This window comes from Euprymna scolopes, chromosome 7 (assembly GCF_053919585.1).
Source record: "Euprymna scolopes isolate OS-2025 chromosome 7, ASM5391958v1, whole genome shotgun sequence".
NCBI classification, from domain to species: domain Eukaryota; kingdom Metazoa; phylum Mollusca; class Cephalopoda; order Sepiida; family Sepiolidae; genus Euprymna; species Euprymna scolopes.
The window spans coordinates 116,358,625-116,378,681 of NC_136488.1; the positions used below are offsets into that span (position 1 = coordinate 116,358,625).

At 30.0% G+C, this 20,057-nt stretch overlaps 1 protein-coding gene across 12 annotated transcripts in view; it reads left to right on the plus strand.

The window, feature by feature from the left end:
* Positions 1–20,057, plus strand: part of LOC145279902 (uncharacterized) — a 378,849-nt gene that overhangs the window by 227,217 nt on the left and 131,575 nt on the right. The window contains exon 1 of one of the 12 annotated variants that reach the window (XM_080131440.1): positions 9,553–9,754. The exons of 10 other annotated variants lie outside the window; for them this stretch is intronic. In XM_080131440.1, the coding sequence (XP_079987566.1) occupies positions 9,698–9,754 (57 nt within the window). In that variant the 5' untranslated portion in view covers positions 9,553–9,697. Of the gene's footprint in view, positions 1–9,552; positions 9,755–20,057 lie in introns of those variants that run through there. One more of the 12 variants, XM_080131436.1, reaches the window with a different exon arrangement.

Below are 20,057 nucleotides of genomic sequence, written 5' to 3' on the forward strand. Positions count from 1 at the left end.
TGTATATGCATTAGACCATGACTTGAAATTGTATATGCATTATACCATGTCTTGAGATTGTATATGCATTATACCATGACTTGAAATTGTATATGCATTATACCATGTCTTGAGATTGTATACGCATTATACCATGTCTTGAAATTGTATATGCATTATACCATGTCTTGAAATTGTATATGCATTATACCATGTCTTGAGATTGTATATGCATTATACCATGTCTTGAGATTGTATATGCATTATACCATGTCTTGAGATTGTATATGCATTAGACCATGTCTTGAGAATGTATATGCATTATACCATGACTTGAAATTGTATATGCATTATACCATGTCTTGAGATTGTATACGCATTATACCATGTCTTGAAATTGTATATGCATTATACCATGTCTTGAAATTGTATATGCATTATACCATGTCTTGAAATTGTATATGCATTATACCATGTCTTGAGATTGTATATGCATTATACCATGTCTTGAGATTGTATATGCATTATACCATGTCTTGAGATTGTATATGCATTATACCATGTCTTGAGATTGTATATGCATTAGACCATGTCTTGAGATTGTATATGCATTATACCATGTCTTGAGATTTTATATGCATTATACCATGTCTTGAAATTGTATATGCATTATACCATGTCTTGAGATTGTATATGCATTATACCATGTCTTGAGATTGTATATGCATTAGACCATGTCTTGAGATTGTATATGCATTAGACCATGTCTTGAGATTGTATATACATTAGACCATGTCTTGAGATTGTATATGCATTATACCATGTCTTGAGATTGTATATGCATTATACCATGTCTTGAGATTGTATATGCATTATACCATGTCTTGAGATTGTATATGCATTAGACCATGTCTTGAGATTGTATATGCATTAGACCATGTCTTGAGATTGTATATACATTAGACCATGTCTTGAGATTGTATATGCATTATACCATGTCTTGAGATTGTATATGCATTATACCATGTCTTGAAATTGTATATGCATTATACCATGTCTTGAGATTGTATACGCATTATACCATGTCTTGAGATTGTATATGCATTATACCATGTCTTGAGATTGTATATGCATTATACCATGTCTTGAGATTGTATATGCATTATACCATGACTTGAAATTGTATATGCATTATACCATGTCTTGAGATTGTATACGCATTATACCATGTCTTGAGATTGTATATGCATTATACCATGTCTTGAGATTGTATATGCATTATACCATGTCTTGAGATTGTATACGCATTATACCATGTCTTGAGATTGTATATGCATTATACCATGTCTTGAGATTGTATATGCATTATACCATGTCTTGAGATTGTATATGCATTATACCATGTCTTGAGATTGTATATGCATTATACCATGTCTTGAGATTGTATATGCATTATACCATGTCTTGAGATTGTATATGCATTATACCATGTCTTGAGATTGTATATGCATTATACCATGCAACATGATATCATGTCTTGAGATTGTATACGCATTATACCATGTCTTCAGATTGTATATGCATTATACCATGTCTTGAGATTGTATATGCATTATACCATGTCTTGAGATTGTATATGCATTATACCATGTCTTGAGATTGTATACGCATTATACCATGTCTGGAAATTGTATATGCATTATACCATTTCTTCAGATTGTATATGCATTATACCATGTCCTGAGATTGTGTATGCATTATACTATGTCTTGAGATTGTATATGCATTAAAGCATGCAACATGATATCATGTTTGGAGATTGTATATGCATTATACCATGTCTTGAGATTGTATACGCATTATACCATGTCTTGAGATTGTATATGCATTATACCATGTCTTGAGATTGTATATGCATTATACCATGTCTTGAGATTGTTTATGCCTTATACCATGCAACATGATATCATATTTGGAGATTGTATATGCATTATACCATGTCTTGAGATTGTATATGCATTATACCATGCAACAGGATATCATGTCTTGAGATTGTATATGCATTATACCATGCAACAGGATATTATGTCTTGAGATTGTATATGCATTATACCATGCAACATGATATCATGCTTGAGATTTTATACGCATTATACCATGCAACATGATATCATGATTGAGATTGTATATGCATTATACCATGCAACATGATATCATGATTGAGATTGTATATGCATTATACCATGTCTTGAAATTGTATATGCATTATACCATGTCTTGAGATTGTATATACATTATACCATGCAACATGATATCATGCTTGAGATTGTATACGCATTATACCAAGCAACATGATATCATGATTGAGATTGTATTTGCATTATACCATGCAACATGATATCATTATTGAGATTGTGTATGCATTATACCATGCAACATGATATCATGTCTTGAGATTGTATATGCATTATACCATGTCTTGAGATTGTATATGCATTATACCATGCAACATGATATCATGTCTTGAGATTGTATATGCATTATAGCATGTCTTGAGATTGTATATGCATTATACCATGTCTTGAGATTGTATATGCATTATACCATGCAACATGATATCATGTTTGGAGATTGTATATGCATTATAGCATGTCTTGAGATTGTATATGCATTATACCATGTCTTGAGATTGTATATGCATTATACCATGCAACAGGATATCATGATTGAGATTGTATATGCATTATACCATGCAACATGATATCATGTTTGGAGATTGTATATGCATTATACCATGTAACATGATATCATGTCTGTAGATTGTATATGCATTATACCATGCAACAGGATATCATGTCTTGAGATTGTATATACATTATACCATGCAACATGATATTGGCTTGAGATTGTATATGCATTATACCATGCAACATGATATCATGATTGAGATTGTATATGCATTATACCATGCAACATGATATCATGATTGAGATTGTATATGCATTATACCATGCAACATGATATCATGATTGAGATTATATATGCATTATACCATGTCTTGATATTGTATATGCATTATACCATGTCTTGAAATTGTATATGCATTATACCATGTCTTGAGATTGTATATACATTATACCATGCAACATGATATCACGCTTGAGATTGTATACGCATTATACCATGCAACATGATATCATGATTCAGATTGTATATGCATTATACCATGCAACATGATATCATGTCTTGAGATTGTATATGGATTATACCATGCAACATGATATCATGTCTTGAGATTGTATATGCATTATACCATGTCTTGAGATTGTATATGCATTATACCATGCAACATGATATCATGTCTTGAGATTGTATATGCATTATACCATGTCTTGAGATTGTATATGCATTATACCATGCAACATGATATCATGTCTTGAGATTGTATATGCATTATACCATGTTTTGAGATTGTATATGCATTATACCATGCAACATGATATCATGTCTTGAGATTGTATATGCATTATACCATGCAACAGGATATCATGATTGAGATTGTATATGCATTATACCATGCAACAGGATATCATGTCTTGAGATTGTATATGCATTATACCATGCAACAGGATATCATGTCTTTAGATTGTATATGCATTATACCATGCAAAATGTATTGCTTTGGTTTGTACTTGAATTACTCAACAGATGTTTTATTTAATGTTTATTCTAAAATCATTTCAAAAGAAATAAAGAATTTGTTTTGGCTGCTATAATGTTCATCTAGCCATAGCTAATTTTCTTATTGTGCTTGCTTGTCACCGTGTACCCGTCACCCGTACATGAATGTTCTGGGTGGAGGAAGAAAGGGTGCATAGCATAAACAAACAACAAACAATCAGAGAAGCAATGATCATCATCATGTTCGATTTAATGCTTATTTTATATGCTGGAATTTGTTGTAAAACATTTCTTAGAGAAATGGGGTGATGTAAAGAATTTAAAAAGTGGGTTGAGTCTTAAAGATAGAATTATAACTTGTGACCTCAGAGGAAAATTAAATCTGTATAGTATAGAGAAATATGTGTAGATCAGGAGATTTCAGTGGTATGGTCACATTGAAATAATGTATGGGAGTGCTTGAGTTATATGTATTAGTTGGGGAAGGCCAAAGAAAACATAGAAGAAAATGATAAGGATGAAAGAAAACGAGATAAACAAAGACGTGGTCAATGATAGGTAAGTTTATAAGTCAATTTCTAAAAGACAAATCATAAAATGGGAATGAGGAGGAGGGGGAGGAATGAAGAGTGATGGGGCACACAAGGTAAATCTAATCTATAATTATATTAAAATCGAGTTAGTGAATGTTTGTTTACATAAGGCAAAATACATGTTCAAACAGATAATAGTTCTGAGATTGAGTAATGTTTTAAAAATTCTGTTTTAATTGTTCTACTTCGCCATAATTTATAATTAAGTAAACAAGTAACCTATCTCTCTCTTGGCTATCTATATATTTCTCTAACCCCCTAATATTCCTTAATGTCACTATGAGTATTTAGAGAAGAGGTAACTTTAAAGACATGTAAATTAGATAGCAAAATAATAAGTTTCTTTGCACTTACAAAATATCATAATACTGCCATATCTATAAAAGTGAAATTGTCTGTGTGTGTCTGTGTGTGTACTTTTCCCTACCAAATTACTCTGTCAATTTTCAGTCTACAGACTCAAAATTTGACACATGGGTTATTGAGATTTGGTAAAATCTTTTTAATCAGTTTTCGGCCAGACATTTGGCTGTCAAGGAGTCAAAATTCAATGATTTGACCTTTGAAAGCTTCACCTCCGCCAATTTTTATTTTTAAACTCTTGAAATTTTAGATGTAGGTTACTTGGACATGGATCAAACTTTTTAATTTGATTTGAGTCAAAAACAATAAATGTTAAGGTGTCAAAATTGGGATCCAAGTTTTTTAAAATTTGATCTCTGCGGGCTCTACCAAATTACTCAGCCAATTTCTGGTCTAAACATTTGAAATTTTACATAAAGTGTATTCAGACCTGCAGCAAGATTTTAATCAGTTTTTTGGGCGAAATTTTGGCTGCCAAGAGGTCAAATTAGAAAGATTTGACCTTTGCAGACTCTGCCAAACTCCTCCGCCAGTTTTGGGTCTAAACACTTGAAATTTTAGATGTAAGTTACATGGATAAAAGTCCAACTTTTTAATATATACATATGCACATAAAATTATGAACAGTACATAATACATAATATAATATTCTGCTTCTTCTTTCCTTAGTTCGTACGTTTTGTTTCGAAAAAGGCCAAACTCCTTCAAAAAAGGCTAAATTTGCAAAATTTTGCTTGAAAAAGGCTAATCTAGTAACCCTAGACAAAAATCTGACAGTGACCTCCTTTTGATATAGCTTCGTTTTCAACTATCATAATATATATGATCATTGTTGTAAAGGTTTGAGAAAGGAACTCTTAGTAATTTCGACATGCAAGAGTTCTTCACCGAAGAAAGAAGTCAGCACAACCTTATGCAAAAAAAAGAAAATGGTAAAAAAAAATATTGTCTGCCAAGAAGTGCTGAATAAATTAAAGATTATCTCTTACAATGTGATTTTATTATTTGTATTGAACTATGTAGTATAATATTACTTTCTGACTATTTAATTTATCTCATTTGGGCAAGTTCTATATTTAAAACACAATGGGGACTATTTTCAAAGAAATGTTAATAAACTCATGTTTGCTGTATGTTATTGGTTTTTCTCTCCCCCACCTCCCGCCAAATTCTTTTTTACACTATCCAGAAAAAATATCAGCTTTATCAAAACATATTTGTTGATTAAATATATTCCTCATTTCATAGAATTTCCACGAGTCCTGCTAGTCTACATAATAATATACTAAATCACTTTGTACATATGTTATCTTTTACAAACATTTAAAAAAAGAGATTGTCCAATAAGTAAAGTTATTAATTGGTTATTATTGGTTATTATCTCAAGAGTAAAAAAAAATTATGACTTTACTCATTTTTAAATAAAATGCTCCAAAGTCAAATTAAATTGTCTCGTTGACTAAAAGAGTATAATTTTAAATAAATAAATTTCAAAAAAGTATATTGGTTACATTTATTTAAAGAATATTTAGCTGACAACGACAAGTATTTTAAGGAAATAGACAGTCATTTTTCCTTAATATTATTGACATTTATTATTTCAAAAGAAATATTATTATCAGCAATATATACAGATTGATGTGAAAAGTAGGGTGTAATGTCCATAAGGTCTTCCTAATGATGATGAGGATTTTTTTTTTTTTTAAACTCATACACACATACAAAACTTAAATAGATTATGCTCACCACAAAATGACCGTTATAAACTGAAAACATGAAGTTGACTTACTTCTGTGAACTCTCTCCCTCCCTCTATCTGTCTCTCTCGATTGATACAGAATTGTTGTGAAGTGTCAAGGAGGCTGAAAAGACAAGCGGTAAAAGTACCCACTAAATCTTCACTAGTAGAATGCAAAGCCAATGGGCGTTGCTAGTGAGAAATCAATGGTAAATCGTTGTTACGATAATGCAAAATAATTTTTGCAATGGTTATCAAAAGAGGTAGAAAATGCTGAAAATTTGAGGGAACCACCGTTGGTTATCATCAGTGAGCAATCACTGCTGATGACTTATGTGAAAACTCCAAGAGAGTAAAATAATAAAAATACATAGTTTATGAATTTCTTAATTAATTAAATAGCAGTAGTGATCGTGACCCATAAATATGTACAACGTATTAGGTGGTTTGACCATATACAGCATACGACCTCTCACCTCAGCTCCATATCACGCTTGGATACCTGAGGCACTAGGCTGTATGATAGATCAAGAAAGCTTGAGCGTGTAAGAAGTGATTTGATTGCATGCGGCATGACATATCAAGCGTTTGGATCAGACTAAATGAAGGGCAGGCATGAAACGTTGAATGGTGTTGCCACCCCAGAGTCCAGCACACTCACAGCATCTTAAATACCAAAACCTGATGGTGGTAATGAGGGTGATGATGATGACGATGATAATGATCTGAAGAAAAAAGTACACAATAATGGAATTCCTTATTCTAAAAATTTAGATAAAATATCTTGTTTACTAAAAATAATCGCTATTTGGATGTGTTTATTTTCCTGTCATTTCACAGAAATAACAAGTCTTCTAGTTTTTGAGAATCACCAACATATGTATCTTAAAACTATAATCATCCACAGACACATGTTCCGTCATCTTGCAGATCATTAGTGTAGCTAGATCTATTAAGATTTAAAACCAGAACCCCAGTAATTGAAGTCCAATGCTCTATTACTGAAGTTTAGCCATGCTGATTAGTCAGAAACGATGAAACACATGTCCGTGGATAATTATATTTGATAAATATATACACTCCCATATGGAGTTATCACATTCGTAATGGAAAATTCATGCCTGGTATTTAGGTAAATGTTTTTCTCTATAAACAGTTGAATGCATTCAATTATCTGTATTACAAATAAAAATATAAATAAATAAAATGACATATTAATTATATGTCAAAGGATGAAACACTAGTGTCTGCAGGTATTTAATAATTACTATAGTAAATAATTATGACATCCCCTTTAAGAAACTCGTTTCTTATCGTTGAGCACTTTCAGGTGAAATAAAGTCAGTCAATTGAGCTCTTATGCGCAGACCATCATATAATGATTAGATCACTCTGACAGACGTTAAAAAGCATTTAAAAAATAAATGTTTAAAATTCAATAGCATTTCTCGTGGTTAGCGGTAGCCAAATGGATTAGGTTCTTGCTAATGAAGCCAGGGATGGCTTCTGTCACCGGGTTTGAGTCTATCAATGTGTGTTAACACCCTGTACTGATGATTCCTGAAAGGATGAAACACTAATGTCTATGTATTTAATAATTATTATAGTAAATAATTATTGTGTGTGTGTGTGTGTGTGTGTGTGTGTGTGTGTGTGTGTGTGTGTGTGTGTGTGTGTGTGTGTGTGTGTGTGTGTGTGTGTGATTGGATTATGTCATGCCATTGGTTTTGTGCCTTGGGACTTATTGATGACATATCAATTTTTCCTGTCCAATATATAAATATCTTAGTAACTAAATATTTTAGAGTCTTACCTCGTTAATTGAGCACTCTGATCAATTTTTCTTTGCAGAACGTGCCTACAGTAGTATATTATGTCAAATCACACACACACACACACACACACACACGCACACACACACACACACACACACTAGAGAGGGAAAGGAAGTGCCCAGCTTTGCCCGGTTGTAAAATACACTTAAATGTATTTTAATTTGTCCAGATTTTGTATATATTATTACAGAATCGTGATTTCAAAAGTAAAAACAAAAGTATTTGGGTGCCATCAGCTGGAAGCAAAACCGAAGTTACCACTGTACCAACATAACACGCATATGAACTGATTAAAAATTAAAAATAAACTAAGATGAATTTACAAAATGTATAACGATTTTTTTTTTCAATTTTGACCCTTTTTTGAATTTTTAAAAACTATTTTTACTGGATAAAAATCCATAAAAGAATGGTTAAAAAAAAATCCAATCATTTGAGGATCTTAGTGCTGCTCTGCAACTTTTAGTTCTGGAAGAGATAGAGTTTGAAAATATGGAAACAGACAAACAGATATTTAGCCTTTTTATATATATATATATATATATATAATGTATACATATATACATGACGATTTAACTGTTATGCTTTAAAAGAATTTCTTTAGCAGTGTATTAAATAAATGAATTCAACTTTAAACAGGTTGTACAAAAATACACTTTAGTTTTAATGAACAATATAACTGAAAAGGTATTACATTTCTGAATTTTTTAGATGAGGATTGATTATTTGTATAATTTGGATTCATCAGACTACTGTTCTTGAGTGTGATTGTCACAACGTTTCGGTGTAATCTCAGATCTTCTTCAGGTGTATCTTGGGGGTGTCGAACTTGGGGATGTTTCTGTCGAATTCTCAATGTGGGCGACAGAAAAATACAGTTGCAAATTAATTAGACCATCTATCTAGTCATGACTTTTTTTGTGACTTGATGCGTTAATTCTCTTGGTTAACATTTTCAATTGATAAAAGTTGTTTATTGTTATTGAAGCAAGCAATAACTAGTATTAAAATATTAATGCCACCTTTTTTTATCTGGAAGAAAGGGTATCAGAAAATGGGAAGATTTTTATAAAATGTTTAGGGGTCTTTTATAAAATAATTTGTTGGTTCTCGTAAGAAACTAGCAAACTTGCTAGGAATGTTGACTACTGCCAGGTTAATGCTTTTTTTTTTTTCTCACATACAAGAGGCTTCTGTTTAAATTCCTCAATTTATCTGATAATTCATCTAAGTCCTGTGCATGTAACATTTAACAAATGGGCATCTGATAGCGGAAGAAAAGCTGGTCTGTTGGATAGAACTCTGGTCGCGATTAAAGTACTTCTTTCTTTCTTTTTTTTTTTTTTTTTTGGAATATCTAATCAGAAAAGAGAGAGAGTTTACAAAAGTAAGTCAACTTCCTGTTTTCAGTTTATAACCGTCACTTTGTGACGAGCACAATCTATGTAAGATTCGTTATAAAGAAGTGTACATTCTTATGTGCGTTTATTCGCAGTCGACATCTTGAAATGGTACTATTTGATCTATTCAGAAAGCTAAGGAGAAAAGTTTTATGTTCGTCTTCAGTGAGTTTGATCATTATATTTTATTTTATTTAAAATTCTTGAAATTTAAATAAGTGTTCACATATGAAATGAAAGCCTGTTTCCAAATTTATCTTGCTATATTTATTTTACCTTGTATTTACATTGTATTGTGAAAATGTTTCTTAAATAGCATCGGGTTCCCCCCTTGTCTGTTTGCTTTAATAAATACTTTTTAAAATGTGTTAATCTAAAAGTAGGTATATGTGTGTCCAGCCCGTTACATGCATGCAAATTTAATTTTTATGAGAAAAGAAGGCTGGGGGATAAATATTAATAACTAGCAAACCATCCAGCATTGCCTGGTCCTAAAATAAGCTTAAGTATGATATTTTAATTTATGCAGATTTCGTATTTATTATAGAGCCAAAACTGTATTAATTATTATATTGTACCCAATATATAGCAGTGCCTTCCCAGCGTGGCCTAGTCGTACACTTAAATATGATATTTTAATTCAAGCAGATTTCGTATTTATTATTAAAGCCTATTTTCTGTGGGATATTATACCTAATATATATATATATATATATATATATATATATATATATATATATATATATATATATATATATATATATATATATATATATATATATAGTAATGATTTCAAAAGTTAAAAGAAAATGACTTTGGTGCCATCAACTAGAATAGAAACAAAAACATTTTCACTCGAGCCTTGGTCGTTACCGTTTGAATTATTGACAAATAGATCAGAAAACGTTGCACACGCAAAGAAATAACAGTTTTAGTCGACTTACTTCTGCTAAGATTTTTTTTTTAATTTGGACCACTTAGCGGCTATTTTTACCGGTTATAAACCAAATCGAATTTTTTCCACAGTTCCAAATCTCCTATATTTCGAGTTTCAAGTCTGTAGACCAAAAAATGAGAGAGGGGGTTGGTAGAGACTGTTCTGCACACACAGAAAAGGTCACTTTCACATGCACACATACATTCATATACATGTGTACATAGACTCGAATGTTTCCATTCTAAATGCTATGCAATTCTGCACAATATAGAAAATATGCATAAATAGAACTGAGCGAAATAGTTAAATGAAACCAATCACCCAATAAGAAACCATAAAAAATGAATAATTAATTAATGAAAGTTCGTTTTTCAAAGGAATATGCAAATTAGCTAACATTTATGAAATCTCATGCATATCCATGACTGAGTATTAAGTTCGTTTAAGTAATTTTTAAATTAAAAAGTGTAACGTTATTCAAATAAACTGCAGTAATGCAGTCATTTATTTTCTCTAATAGACCCAACACGTATGTAGACACGATCCCAGAGGAAAATAATAACTTTGACAACTTTTCTTAGTGAAGGAAAAAGGTATTTATTTTGCCATTTCATGTAACTAAAACAGCTACCTGTTGTCAGTACATGGTACTAGAAAACACATCTCGTAAATCACACTCGCATAACGACCATCTTTATAAAGTACGACATTTGGAAAGGAGGAGAGAGAGGGTAGTCTCTCCCATTGCAGGCCAACTGCCAACCATCGTTTTCTCTTTCTTCTCTCCCTTCTTCTAATCTTTGCTTCTTGTTCTCACCTCCGCCTTTCCTTCTCTTCCAATATTAATCCCTACAAGCATTTGAGTCCATAACATATCTTATGCCATGCCCTTAAATACTAATGTGATTATGTTACAAAAGTAGGCATTCATATCAATGTCAGTGCGACAAAAATCATACATCGGCTAGAAATCTTTCAACCTAAATAATGCACATTGTAGAAAATATACATAAATGGAACTGAGTGTAACAGTTAAATGAAATGAATCGTCCACTAGGAAACCATAAGAATGAATAAATAATTAATGAAAGTTCATTTTTAAAAGGAATATGCAAATTAGTTAACCATTATGAAGTTGGTTGCATATCCATGACTGAGTATATTAAAAGATTCAATTTAATAATATTTTAATAGAAAAAGTAGGCATTTAATATTAATGTAAGTGCGGCAAAAATGTCAACTTTATATGTGTAGAAATAGAAAATATACATATACGTACTAGTGGGGAAGGTCGGCTTTGGCTGGTCATAAAATATGCTTAAATATGATATTTGATTTGTCCAGATTGCGTATATATTTTTATAGAGTCGTGATTTCAAAAGTTTAAAAAATTGGATGCCATCAGCTAGAATCGAAATCAAAAGCAAAACTAGGATTCAAAGCTGGTGACGTTACCACTGTCCCAGCGCATATGAACTGATTAAAAATAAATTAAGAGGAATGTACAAAATGTATAACGATTTTTTTCAATTTTTACCCGTTTTTGACACCTTAAAAACTATATTGAAATATGGACACAGACTGACAGATATAATTTTTTTTTTTTTTTTTACACAGTGATCACCACTTATCAAGGCCCGGAAGCCACTCAGGGATAAGGGTTATTGCAAGTACATTACGTTAGTGTGGAGATTTGATGAAGTGTTTACTTAAGGGGGCGGTTCATTAGGAATTTGTTAACGTTGGACTTGAACACATCCAAGCTGTAGTACGGTGGGAAGCAGGCACACAGAACAGAGTTCCACAGGCGTGCAGTTCTAAGAAAGAAGCTTTGTTCATGGAATCCGTGTTTTGATTTAGGCACAGATATAGAGTGGGGGAAACTTTTCACAGTGGATACAGCTAGACGGGTGTTTTTCGTGAAAGATTGGTGAGGGGGGACCAGAGATTGGAGTTCAGGGGGGGACCAGAGATAGTGAGTTTTATAAATTAGATTAAGCACTTTGACCGTATTGTTTTATTTCAATAGATTAGAACTTATTTAACACACACACACACACACATGATATATTTTAATTGATGCACATGTCATATTTATTATTATAGAATCAATTTTCTATTGATTATTAAACTGTATGCATCATATAGTAGCGAATCTGAGAGGTTAAAAAAGTGATTTGGGTGCCATTGGCTAGAATTGAAACCAAAACATACAATTTTCCAGCTTCATTCTTTAGCCTCTGAGCCACGTTCATATACATATAAGTAGTTTAAAAATTACGTTCTTTAATCTGTAAATGTAGATGTATGCAAGCAGATTTGGTCGACCATTCCTGCAAAGGTCAACTGTTTTTAATTTTGACCCCTTTACAACAGGTTTTGCTGGCTAAAAACCAAATCGCAAGTGTGCAACAAGTCCAAATACCCTATATATCAAATTTCAACTATGAAGACCAAATATTCAGAGATGAGGTCGGTAGAAACTTTTTGCAAACACACTGACAAGATCACTTTATATATATATATATATATATATATATATATATATATATAGAGAGAGAGAGAGAGAGAGAGAGAGAGGGAGGGGGAGAGGGAGAGAGAGAGAGAGAAATATTTCCATGTGCTAGAACGCATTTTCATCTTAAATTCTATGCAATTATGCAGAATGTAGAAATACATGAATAGAATTCAGCATAATCGTGAAATGAAATCAATCATCTAATAAGAGACCAAGACAATAATTAATTAACGCTCATTTTTCAAAGGAATATGCAGTCGCTCATATGCCCACAACTGAGTATATTAAAAAGGTTCGTCTTAATAATTTTTAAATAAAAAAGTAGAGTTTTAATATCAATGTCCAAACTCAACTCAATAGCTATGTAATAAAAAAGACAGGAAAAAACAGTCACATATGAAAAAAGAATGGGGCTTAAACTTAATAACTGATAGTAAAAAGACAGAAAAGAATGACTTTTACTTTTAATAGAGACACAAAATATCCTCCTATTATTATTAACAGTAATAGTAGTAGTGTTGAAATTTTAAATAGTGAAGCGATAGCGTGTGGGTGAAACCAGGTATTAATGAAATAAATTATATGATGACGGATAGAATTTTGAATTTTAAAATCTCATAACTTACACGAATTAGATAGTTTAGATTTCAGTTAATGATGGGCGTTTTATTTATTTTACTGATGAGTTATCTCTTATCACGGCCAAAAGCCACTTGTTGATAAAAGGTTAATAAGATGGATGGGGTATCACTTGAATGCTGAAAAATATGGTGAGAGGACTGAAAATGATGAACAGAATGAACAAAAGATGATTGTTTTTGAAGACGGTTTATGACAAGTACTTTTTTAACATTGGATTTGAAGGCAACCCTGTTGTAGTCCGTAGGAGAGAAGCCCCATGGTATTATGTTCCACAGATAGGAAGTTCTTAGCAAGAAACTCTGTTTTGTAAACACGACAGTGCAATGTTACTGTTGTTACAATTGTAACGTGTACAACATCGATAATGATAAACCAGATAATGGGAAACAGTGGTTCGCAAAGCAAAAACCGTTGAAAACATTCATTAAACTAAATGATTTAAAATGCTGTTCACTGTTAATTAATTGGGTTGCTTATACAACATTGTCGAATCTGTTCCATGCATTAGTGCATGTTTTAGGTAAAATCTTTGCATAAGTAAATGTAATTTTTCTTGAATCAAAAGAACAAGTTCAGCTTTATAAAACTTGTATCATTTTAATATCTTATAGAAAATGTCACTGTAGTTTCTGCATCAACCTATATCATTTACTGTTAAAAATAATATTCTTTTTTTTAATAATAAATGTCAACTAAATATTCGTTAAATAAAACGAGTCTGTCTCTTTTTTTTATTTAGAATTGTAGCCATTTAATTATTTTTAAAACAATGATAAGAAAATAAATTTTCTATCTTTTTACTGTAAAAATAGTTGCTTTCAAATCAATAAAACAAACGCCATTTTTTGAAAAGTATTTATTTAAAATTGTACTTTTTAGTCAACTGGATGTCATGATTTGATTTTGGAACAATTCATTTTAAAATACATAAAATCGGAATTGTTTCCTTAAGTGACATCAGAATAATCACCAAGCAGCATCATTTTTCTAAGACTTGTGAAAGGTGAAAATATACATAAATTGCTTAGTGTATTTAGTGTATTTATATATTTAACTTTTTTTTAATTAATAATAAAACTTTTAATAAAAACAAAATCCAACTTATATAGACAAATACCTCTACTTTCACAAAATCTATAAAAACATAAAGATCACCATTGCATCAGGTATAGACCTCAATGTTCTGTAAGATGAAGAATATGAACATTTAAAGAAAACTGGCAAGATATTTTTTTAGTTTTTTCATGAATGAAATATAAAGATTTTTTTTCTTAATCTAATTTATAAAACTCACTATGTCTGTCGGTCTGCCTGTCTGCATATTTTCAAACTCTATCTTTTACTTTTGATTCAAGAAAAGTTATCTTTACTTGTGCAAAGATCTGTTCATCTTTTCTGAAATGTACACTTTTTAAACCAGTGCATAGAACATTAGAGAATGTTTATACAAATTCAGTCACAGTATTTTAAATTATTAAATTTATTGAACGTTTTTAACAGCTTTTCTTTTGCAAGGTATTGCTTATTTGTTAAATTATTTTCTCGTACAAGAGAGAGAGAGAGAGAGAGAGAGAGAGAAGAGAGACAGAGACAGAAACAAAGAGAGAGAAATTTATAATAATTTCTTATTATTAAAAAAGTAATGCATTCAAATATATGTAACACTAGATGCACTCATGATCCATTGAATCACAACCACTACCGCTACATATTCCACTTCGATTTCATTAAAAAAAATTCATTAACTGGGTCATATCTTTTAAGACATTCTTAACAAAAAATAAGTCACTTTTTATTTTTTTATTTTTTTTTTTATTTATTTATTTTTTTTTTAATTTTTTTTTTATTATTATTTTTTATTATTATTATTATTATTATTATTTTTTTTTTTTTTTTTAGAAGTAAAGAAACTTATTATTTTGCATGTTCGAGATGGGTACATATACTGTAAAATTGCAACACCAAACAATGAGTACCACTCTTTCTCTAAATGCTTGGAGGCATTAAGAAATGTTTGTTTAAATCAACGGAGTGAGAGAGGATGTGGGAAATAGATAGCAAAATGACATATAGTTAAATTTCTCAGTTAATTACAAATTAGGGCTAATTAGAACAAAATCTTTTCAAACGTAACTCAATCCCAGAACTAAAATATATTAACATGTCTTTTGTGTTATTATAGTATATAGGGGAAAAAAGCCTTAGGGTAACAAACGTAGATTAACTCACCTTTAGTACAATAATAGATTTGGTGTTGGATATGTGTCCTATAACAGGTATAACTCGATTTTGGTTATGAAAAATGGCATCAGAAAAAGTCACAATTTATAGCAGTTAGTAATAAAGTTACTTTAGGTTAAGGTTTTTATTAATTTAGAAAGTGAATATTTAACTGTTAATATTTCTATTAAAGATGCAGAAATAGTGATAACATTGTCATCTTTCTCCCCACCCTCTTATAATTTTCTTAACGTTTACACTTTTTTTTTTGTGCGATTTTTTACCTGGTTTCATGAACACCTGCCTGTCTTATAAATAAATTGAGACCACCTACTGAAAAAAGATGAGTTACAGAACTGAAAAAATAGGAAATATCCAAAAATGTACTGAATATATACAAATAAAAATATGCAATGTTGATATAAATTCAAATAAATGATCATCAAGTAAATTCAAAGTGAATATACGAGCGTGCTTTATGTTATGTTTACCTAAGGATACTGATTTGATGAAACCCCAGTAGTAAACCTATGCGTAGTTATTTTAATAATAATAATAATTATTATATGTATATATATATATAAATATATATATATACATATATATATATACATATATAAATATATATAATATATATATATATATATATATATATATATATATATAGACTAAAGCATTTTTAGAATATTTATAACTCAAATGTTAACAACGACTAGCTTACTCTTGATACCAATATGGCTACTTAAATACACAATGCTGAATCCTCTATGGAATTCCTTTCTTTCTGACATTATAGTGTTATACACATTTCTTTCTAAGCAAAACAAATTCTATTTTTCTAAGGAGTATATGCACGAAATGCTTCGATATTGACATAATAATTGATTGTTTTCATGTAAGGAAACATCTGTAAACAATGAGTCGAAGTTTAGGCATACTGAAATAATTGTTTGTAATAAAATTAATATTTGGAACTTGGAATGTAGCTACACCATTATTATTTTATATATGCTCTGTGTGATCACATTTAACTAACATTAAGCTTCTAAACTAAAAGGATTGGTATACACAAAGGGTGAAATATAATTGAAAAAGCATATTGTACTGAAAACACACACACATTATATATATATATATATATATATATATATATATATATATATATATATATATATATATATATATATATATATATATATATATAGTTTGGGCAAATTTGTATTTACATAGACTCGAGTATATATATATATGTCATCATTATTAAAAACAGATATATCTAAAACATATAACTTTCATGGGTGTAGGAGATTTATAGATGACCTTATATGCATAAACGATAATGATGAATTCGAAAAAAATAAACATCTTATATATCCAAACGAACTAAAATTGAATTGTGAACATAGAGGACAACAGGCTACATTTCTGGATTTAGATATAAAAATTGAGGATGGGATTTTTCTTTATAAAATATTTGATAAAAGAAACGCATTTCCCTTTAAAATAGTATGTATGCCCCATAAGGATAGCACCTGCCCTGTTTTTGTGTTTTATGGAACCATTATATCAGAGTTTTTGAGAATAGCTCGCGTTACTCTAAAATTAACAGATTTTATACCACCAGTTTCTAGCTTAGTAATAAGGATGATAAAACAAGGTGGAGATAAAAATAAAATATTTAAACAGTTAAATAAAGCATTTGTTCGTTATCCTGATGCTTTTGAATCGTTTAAGATAAACCAGACTATATTAATAAAGGAAATCCAAAACTATATTAGCAATGTATAAAATGTATTTATAATTACATATAATAAATTTTATAGATAAAAAAAAAAAAATGTATATATGTAAAAATAAAATATTTTTAACCTTTATATATCTAATTTTAAATAAATAAGAATGTAAATATACAAACTACTAATTATAGTGGGGGTGATAAGTAGTTAAATGGATTAATCCAAATCTTATAAATACAAGACTGATAAATTAAAAAATGTATCCATTTTAAATGTGGAAACTGATGAATCGCACAGGTAAGAAATTCATTTTTATACTATGAAAAGGTTAGTAATTGTAATTAAGAATAGGAAATTGGATCAAATTTTTGTAACGTGTCTTCTTCCTAAGATTAAGGGTGGTGGTGTTTGATCAACACTGCTGGGGAGCCATGATGTAATATACTGTTTTGTTTTTAAATCCCCGAAACAGTGTTTCATGGTAAACAACTGATGATCCCTTAAAAAATAAAAAAATTGGTATTATAGTAAATTCGAGAGAGTTGATGCAGTAATTGCAGGTGATTAAATGACTTACTGACTAGATGTTTTTTTTTTTTTTATGAATGATAAAAAGTAAAGTTTTGTATGGTTTCAAATGTTAAAAACTTCAAAGACTATATATATATATATATATATATATATATATATATATATATATATATATATATATATATATATATATATACTGATTTTGGTTCCAACAAGGCAATTAAAACCAGTATTAAGCAAAGTGGTTATTCTAAAATGTTTACGAAACCGCTAATAGAGTTATGCAATCCAAAATGTTTGAATTTTACAGACAATACTGAATCTTCATGAGTACAAAAAAATTCAGCTCCCATTTATAATTTATCAATAATCATTTATTATAATTTTAGTACATATGCTGACCGATCATTATGATGATATTTCTATCCATATAAATAAGTGGAACATTAGACTACATGTTTTTTGTTATGTGATTTTGTCTTTCATAGTTTATGGGCTTGTCCTTTATTTTATATTTCATTTTGGTAATAGAAATTAAATATGTTAGATAATCTTTTTAACTCGTCTGTTAAACATGCTATGCTCTTAAACACAAGTGATTTCGAATCATTTTAAGTATTGGCTTCTTCATATTATGTTCTGATATGTCACGTGTGGGATTTAGGATGTATCTCGATTGTATCCGTTTTTATCATTTTTACTAGATGTTTAATTTTAGAGGGATTATCTTTGGAATGGTGTTTGATTTTAGAGGGATTATCTTTGGAATGGTGTTCTCGTATGGTTTCAGGAAATAAATTATCTTTGAAATGAAGCAAATTTTAGAACTGTTTACTTCATAAGTCCGCTTTTGAAATTACCTTTATTGATTATATTTAATTTGGTACATAAACTAAGGCAAAAGAGCTGAATTATTGAACCCCCTTTTTTTTATCCCAACTTAATAGTTTTAGTACAGAATTTAAAACAAAAAAGGTTCAATGAATTACTATTGATTAAGCATCAAAAACATCTTTAAAAAAAACAAACTTATTTAATATTTGCATATTTATTTAACAGATTCAAAGATAGTAGCAAACGGTGTTTGGTCAGATTCAATTCCTGATATTAAAACTTTATCCATAATATAACTTTCAGCAAGAATTTCAGCTTCCCAAATTTGTTAATTTATTTATTAAATTGTTAGATGAATATACAGAATAGTTAACAAAGTCTCCTTCTATCATGTTAAGATGTCTTTCTAAATAATAATAACGTTATTATTTCAACACGATCCATAAACTGCAGAAGATTATTTAACATATGGAGTGTGTGGGAGGGAGGGGGTATTAACTATTTTGTACTTTCACCTAAAAATTTGATAAATACATAAATTAATAAAAATCAATATAAATCTTAGCAAATCAAAAGAGTAAGCGACAAGAAATTTTTTTATGTCAGGAACTAAATCTGGTCGAAAACCGTTTGCTTCTGACCTTTTATTTATTAGTTATTTATTTTTATTTTTAGATACTCTTCTGGTTTACTTTATTTACATAATGATTTCTAAAAATCTTGTTTCTGATTTGGGATAATGTCACGATGCAAGTTTATTTTAGATCTCTCAAACCATGTGACCCTTCTTCATTCTTAAACATGTACTTAATTTGAATTGTTCAGATTACTATTCTTCCATTCGATGTTATTCTTACGTAGCTTCAACTGATGTAATTTTCGACCTTCTTTTGGTTCATCTTGTCGAACTCGGAAATCTATATGAAATTTTGAACTCAACTCTTGATTTAATCCACAGTGGTATATTGTTCTCGTTCTATTAGGCATGGTCAGGTAGAATTAACTCAAAAGTAAAGTGCTGAATCAATTATTTTTAAGCTTCTGGAAGTT